Source organism: Merops nubicus, unplaced genomic scaffold, assembly GCF_000691845.1.
Source record: "Merops nubicus isolate BGI_N331 unplaced genomic scaffold, ASM69184v1 scaffold14466, whole genome shotgun sequence".
Taxonomy (NCBI): domain Eukaryota; kingdom Metazoa; phylum Chordata; class Aves; order Coraciiformes; family Meropidae; genus Merops; species Merops nubicus.
In genome coordinates, this window is record NW_008615729.1 from 18,535 (window position 1) to 25,915 (window position 7,381).

At 37.5% G+C, this 7,381-nt stretch overlaps 1 protein-coding gene across 1 annotated transcript in view; it reads left to right on the forward strand.

Annotated features, from left to right (window-relative positions):
- The window catches only part of LOC103775179 (transcriptional repressor NF-X1-like), a gene marked incomplete at its 3' end in the record, with an annotated part of 22,088 nt that extends 17,272 nt beyond the window's left edge, over nucleotides 1-4,816 (forward strand). The window contains exons 6-10 of the mRNA XM_008942625.1: nucleotides 222-293; nucleotides 1,963-2,102; nucleotides 3,170-3,269; nucleotides 3,405-3,622; nucleotides 4,719-4,816. Of these exons, the coding sequence (XP_008940873.1) occupies nucleotides 222-293; nucleotides 1,963-2,102; nucleotides 3,170-3,269; nucleotides 3,405-3,622; nucleotides 4,719-4,816 (628 nt within the window). The remainder of the gene's footprint in view (nucleotides 1-221; nucleotides 294-1,962; nucleotides 2,103-3,169; nucleotides 3,270-3,404; nucleotides 3,623-4,718) is intronic.
- Nucleotides 4,817-7,381: the final 2,565 nt, after the last annotated feature.

The following is a 7,381-nucleotide window of genomic DNA, read 5'->3' on the forward strand; positions in this document are numbered from 1 at the left end:
TTTCCTTCAGCATCAGTGACATTTGAGACTGATGCAGCTGTAATAATCTAATACTTTTTTCTTGTGTTAATAGTGCTTTCATATCCTGCCTGAGTGTGTAGGACGGCTTGTGTAATGTTGTGATAATGCACTATGATTTGGGTCACAGTGTGTTTGGGACTATGGGAATGTAGTAAAGCTAAAGTTAACATCATCTTTGCATTTTTTATTTTTTTTTTAAGCCTGTGCCATCCAGGACCTTGCCCTTCATGCCCAGCCTTTGTGACAAAGACATGTGAATGTGGACAAACAAGGTGAGAATGCTTATTATACAAACATAAGTTTATATAACAATAGTTTATGTAATAAAATCTTTCTAATAGTTTGTTAAAAGTTTACAGAACAAAGTTTATTCTCAGCTGTAACTTTTATTTTTGTGCACTAAAGTAATATCAAGTATGTTATATTTTTTAAAAAATGCAATTACTTTAATTCTTTTAAGTAAAAATAAAAATTTAAAGTTATCTGTGTTAAAATCAATTTACGGTAGATGTAGTTGAATTGCCCAAGCAGTCTGTGAGTTGATTTGATTTTTGAATTCCTATTCTAATATATATTTTTTTGAAGACACAGAGGACGAAGTAGGAAAAGGTTCACACTTTTTCTATCTGAACGGGATGTAAAGTTGAGTTACTCCAAAACCAACATGTACATATCTGGGAACCTGTACAACTAGCAAGAGAGAAGTCTGCAGTGAATTCCAGACTTGAAGGCTCTCTTTTCCTTGCATGTTTGATGCATATGGTGTTATTGCCAACAGGAAGACTGTACTGCCCATACTACCTGTGATCTCTTAAATTCAGTTGTTGGGAGTTTGTAGAGTCCTCATTCTATCTACGTAGAACTGATTTTAAAATCAGTAAAATTTTAAAATCAATAAAACTGATTTTATTACTGTGTAATAAAATTTTTGCCTGTGCTCTTTTCCAGAATCAAAACAAAACCAAATTTCAGTGTTCACATTCTTGCTCTAGAAAAAAAAAGGTTTCAGACTTCTGCAATTATTTCTGAAAGTTTTAATATAGTATTAGGTGATTGTACTTTTTCAAAAGAGGGTACTAGCTGGTTTTATGGCAGTATTTGTAGTTGTCTTCACTAGAAAAATGGATTGGTTGTAGATCACTGAATTTTATTTTACACAGTAAAATCATCTCCTTTTTTTCCCCTTTTTTTAATAGCTATCCTTGCATTTAAAAGGGTAGTTGAAGTGTAACTTCATTTTTTTTTTTCCCCCAGGTGCCAACTACTTTCCCCAGATTGCTGATTTTTGTAATTTATGCATTTCATACTTCAAACTTGCTTCTGAATAGCATTTTTTCATATGCACTGTGTCAGCATGCAAACTGTGTGGTGTGACACCTCTGACTTTAAGATGGTTTAAAGTTACTGTTTCAAATGTACATTTTACAACCATTGCACGAGTGGAAAAAGACGATCCTATATTGCCCTGTCTTATTTATTTAACTTGTTTGTTTTATTTTTTGAGTTTTTAATGAATGTAAAAACTCAACTCTTCCCATAGACTACTGACTCACTATTAAGGCCCACATCTCTGTTTTCATTGAGCTCAGTGGATTTAGGATTGTTTAAATCTTCAGAAAGATGTTTGTAATAGAGATTCTTGCTCTTCTGACATGATGTAGAACCATACTACATTAAAGTTAGAATATCACCATTTATTTTTCCATTTTGTTGAGGGAAAATTCTGTAGACTCACTACTGTGATAAGCATCTTAATTTAGGGGGGGTGGAAAGGGCAAGCAGGGGGAAAAAATAGGGGGCTGTTTCCTAAAAACTCTTTCATTGCTAAATTATCCTCCCTTTCAAAGACTTTGGAGTTTTACTGAAAAATAATTTTTCATTTTAACAAATGTTCTATTGATATAAAGGCAGCTGACAGACTATGGTGTCATTTCTCTACAGTCATTCAGTTCGCTGTGGCCAGTCAACAAAAATTCATTGCTCTAACGTCTGTGGAAATACTTTAAACTGTGGTAAGCACAGTTGTACTCAAGTGTGTCATGCAGGAAAATGTGCACCTTGCCAGTTAACCATACAGCAAGGTAAGCCTTGGAATGCCTTATGTCTGTCCACTCTGTACTACAAAAACAAGGAGGTGAAAGAAGCCAGTAGCAAGAGGCAACTGCTTTTTTATTACTTAGCAAAGCCAAAACCTGTTGCTTAAAAAGTGGCAAACGTGTCAACATCACTCAATATTTAAATAAGAACATAAACATGACTAGAGAGAGTGCTGCCAAGATAATCAGGCTGTTGGAGCATGTGACCTGTTAGGACAGTCTGGTGGTACTGGTCTTCGTTAGCTTGAGGAGGCTGAGTGGTGGCCTTTCAGTAGCAAAGGCTGCAGACAGGCTGTGCACTGGGGGAGGATGAGGGACAATGAGCCGAAGATGAAATGGTGTATCTAGCTATAAGGAGAAACTTCTCTTGGAAGCTTGGAGGTTTTCAAGACCCAAGTGAATAAAACCCTGAGTAACGTGGTCTGTTCTTGTTGCTGACTGCCTTAAGTAGGGGCTTGGACTGGCTGTTCCCCCCAGGATCCTTCTGGCCTGAAGAGTCCTATGATCCTACTTAATCTTTTACTATAATTCTGAGACTTGATTAAACAGTACATGGAAGAAGAACAGAAAGAAGTACAGGAAAGCATATTTCAACAAGCTAGTCATAGTTTCTGTTAAAATTTTCTAAATTTGGTATTGAACGGAAATGAAATTGTCCAAGTATGTGCACCAGTATACGAAGACACTTTTGTTGATCAATGGATATCAGTTTTATAATGATAAAATTGCAAGTTAATTTTCTCAGCTTTTAAGGTAAGAATTAACTTACGAATACTGCTTTAATAAGTAAGCTTTTTGCGCAGTTAGTACTATCCCTTTAGCTTTTATTTCCTTATCAAAATAAAACAGGAACTCCAGCTTCTGTAGGACTGAGAAGCCTTTTGGTGAAATTAAATTTAAAGAGCAACTTCATTATCCTTCTAAAAGCTGACTGTGACAGTTTTTCCAAAACTTTTTTTTTTTTTTTCTTTTTATATTTGCTGTATTGCTGGAGGTGATTTGTCACTGATGTTTTCTTCTGTTGTTTTCTGTGGCATATTGCTTTCTTTCAGTGTGTTACTGTGGAAGCAACTTTAAAGAAGTATTGTGTGGGACAAAGGAAGAATTCTCTGATGGTTTTGGGAATTTCTCATGTCAGAATATATGTGGCAAGTAAGGTCACTGTAATTTAAGCTTTTGAAAACAAAAGATCATTTTATTCACAATCAGTAATTATGATACCCGATTCCCTTTTTTCTTCTTTTTTTTTGTTTTGTTTCTTTTCTATTTTTTTTGTTTTGTTTTCAGAAAATTAAATTGTGGGAGGCACAACTGCACACAAGTCTGCCACCCTCAGCCTTGCCAGCTTTGTCCACGACTTCCACAAGTAGTGTACCGCTGTCCTTGTGGCCAGACTCCTCTCAGCAAGTTACTGGAACTGGGATGTGTTGAACGTAAAATATGCACAGACCCCATCCCGTCTTGTGGAAAAACATGTGGCAAACCTCTTTCCTGTGGTAGCTATGGTAATTAGAACTTTCTGCATCAAAGTATTGAAATTATCTCATTTAAAAAAAAAAAGTAATCGTAAACTGTTTCATTTCAAGACGTAAATATTTGATTAGTGATTTTGAGCTTTAAACTGAGTGTAAAAGCTGCTGCAGAGCCTGCAGCCTGGCTGTTTGTTCATAATGATACCTTAATATCAGGAAATCTATATGCCTAGAAAACAGTAACACTAGCTAGCCTTTTAAATTTTGTTTACATACACCTTTCCTATATTGGTAGAGGAACAGAGCTGTAGGAATTTCCAGAGAGGAGTGTGTACTGATGTCTTTTAAAGGTCCACATAGATCTTTGGCTCTCATCTGGAGACTGGTAGAGATAAATGACTTTCTTGAGATGCCTGCAGTACATACTCATGTCCTGCTGCTATAAGAGGGTCATGATGTAAAAAGTAGCATTAGAAAGCTGGAGAAAGTTATGTGACACTTCAACGTGGTGCATTAGGTAATTCAAGTGTATTTAAGTCTGAGATTGTATGAAGCTCCAGTGTTAGAGATTACATATTTAATCATGATTTGTTAGACTTCAGAGAGGTGAGAGATCAATGCTGTCAAGACAAGGACTTCTTATTAATGACTGGTCCATTCTGTCAGTCCAAGGACAATAATCAGAAAGGGAATGAGTAATTTATGTTTTAGCTGAATTTCAGTTAACCTAGTAAATGAAATATGAACGTGCACATAGCAAGTCATTCTTTTGGGCTGAAGAGGAAACAAAAAGTTACTTAAAATTCCTGGAACATGAATAAGAGAGTATCACACAAATTCTTTTTTTTTTTTTTTTTCACTTCATACATTAATGTAAAAAAATATTTTAAATGTATGCATTTTCAATGTTAACTGTAGACCTGAAACACTAGTCTGTAGATTTCAGGATTAAAAAGCTGAAAATAATGGCAAAATTTTATACACATTTAACTCAAAATATTTGTTTGGAAGCACAGTTGCATGTAAGCTTAGTATCTTTCACCGGTGATGCTCCTAATAAATATGAAGTTCCAGGTCCTGGATTTTATATTTGTATTAATTGTTAATCTTTCTATTTTCATTTTGCCAGAGTTAGTTCATACATGCGAAAGCCTTTGCCATGAAGGAGACTGTAGACCATGTTCCCACACATCGAATATTTATTGTAGGTGTGGCTTCAAAAAAAAGGTGAGTGTATAAAGCTTGATCATGGGAACGGGTAATATTTGTTGGTTTTAGAGCTATGGAGAAGGAGCTGAAATAGCTGAGGAAAAGAAAGCTAAGAAGTAGAAGAGGTGCTGTGTTCCTCAGTTGCAAGCACCTCCATTGTATACTAACAGATAGATGCTAATTAAGTTAATCTGTGAAGTGCTAACATAGGCTATTTACAGTGAAGGAAGTTTTTTGAAGTATTTTTGCAGAGTTTACCTGGATTTCTGTTTGTTGAAGCTGACTACAAAGCCCTAATTATTTTGCATTATTTATAAAGCACAAAGAATGGTAGTTTTACCAAGAATAATGTAAGCTAAGAGAAGAAAGGTAGCCTAACATAAAGAGCTAAAACTTTATAGTAATAGCTTGTAGATGTGCTGTAGAATTTTTTTTGAGAGACTGAAGTTTTTACCTGTCACCATTCTTTGTACGATTATGTAACAATCCAGCAGATTTTCAGCAATTGTTACATAAGAATCAATATATTTTTTAACTATGCTGCTTTCTGTAATCATAGCTTTGAAGTCTTTGGCTACTATCATATGAGCCTTGATGACTTATTTTCTGACCTGTTACATATCATGTATAAGTAGAGATGGCTTCCAAATATGTAAGTACATAGAAATAACTGAGACTTTGCTTGAGGTTGGAACAGCTTTCTCCTGCAAGTTTGCTAAAGGTAGTTACAAGGTAGAAGGCTTCAGATTCTCTTTCATTTTGAGGCCTGACACAAAGTAGTGAGGGTTGGGGATTAGTTTATGCAGCTTCTCAAGCATCAGAAAACTGCTTCTTGGAAAAAATGAGTGGACTAATGTGATAATTTAAATCAGTCATGAAAAATGTGCTCAGAAATGGCAAGTCAGAATGTAAAGTTATGATAACTGAAGGTTTAAGAATAGTCAATCAGCAGTGTTCTTTCTATCCATCACCTTTTATTTTCATGTTGAGGTCTTTAGGTAAAACTTCTCAGATCATTAGATTTTACTTTTCCTTTCTCTTTTCCTGGCTTTCTCTTTTCCTTCTGTCCTGGTTTCGCTAGGGTAGGGATGATTTTCACCTGAAGCCGGGAGGGAGCTCTAGCTGGGGCAGACAACTGAACAAGCTGGTGGGTTATTTGCTGCCATGCTGGCATCATGCCCACAGCAGGAGAGCTGACCTGGAGCCAGGCAGTTTGGGGTGGGTAGTTCAGGGAGCATGGGCTGTTTCTGGGTCTTGGGGTGTGAGCTGCAGTTGCTGGCAAGAGCCTGTGCAATGGTCTCCTTCCTTGTACCCTTTGTTTTATTATTATTATTATTATTATTATTGTTATTATTTGTGTACAAGTCGCACTTGACAGGCGACTCCTGCCAACTGTAAAGCAAAGGCAGGTAGCCCTTAAAGGAAGATGTCACATGTTCACCCAGTTAAGTGGTCCACCATGGAATAATAGTTATATTATTATATAATATTGTTATTTATAGTGTTACTGCTGTTATTTATTGTTCTTTCTGTGTTGCATTAAATTCTCCTTATCTCAGGATTTTGTATTTTTCTCCCTTTTCCCCTCTCCTTCAAGGAGGGGGGGGCGGCGGGGAAGGCTGGGGGAAGGGTGAGTGAGCAGCCAAGTGAAGCCCAGCTCCCACCTGGGGTTAGACCACAACAGTCATTTTGGCACCTAACATGGGGCACAAAGGGCTGAGACAATGAGGGAATCTGACCAAAGTGCATTAAACCAATATTGTTATACACATTCTTTCCTTTTTGGTATTAGTTAAACAGTGCACGTCCACAATGTTAACCCATTTCCTTGCATGGTTGTCTTGTGTTCATTCTTACATTCTGTATGTGATGGCGTTTGTTGTCTCTGGGTTAGGAGTCTTGTCTTCCTTTACTGGATGCTGGTGACTTATGGTACAATTGTGTCATGGGCTATGAGGTTAAGGGGGTATGTGCATACAGCCTTGTTTTTTTCAGTGATCTTACCCAATCTGTGGGTGAGGCAGAGGAGGAGATTATTCCAGCTTTTGAGAATCCTTGGAACTTCCAGACCAGCATGTTTGTGGTGCTACATGTTTTGAATATTTGCCAAGATTTGTTTAGGGTTATACAGTTCTTCTCTAAGAATGTCACCCACAGATCTGCCCCAGGGCTGGATAGTTATGAGTGACAGGGTGTGTGAGAGAGTATGGGCAAGTGCCTAGGCCAGTGGTCACCTCCAGTGTTCTGGAATGTCACCCCCGCACAAGTGAAGAGTCCCAACAAACTGGTAACGCATTTACAAAAGGTGTTTTGTCAACCTGGCAATCCCCAAGAAACACAAATCGCAGCAATGTGTTGGGGCCTTGCCCACACCTAGCGAGTGATTCTCAACACTGTTCAGTGCCCTCGGGGAAAAGGATGTCTCTGGACCTAAAAAGAGCCCATGAGATTCTGCAGCTGACCTGCAGAACCAACCCGTGCCTGTATCAGTCACCCCAATAGAGAAGAAGAAATACACAAAGAAATCAGTGTGCATCGTGAGGGGATGATGATGAACAGCAGCCATCATGAGAACAGGAGGAA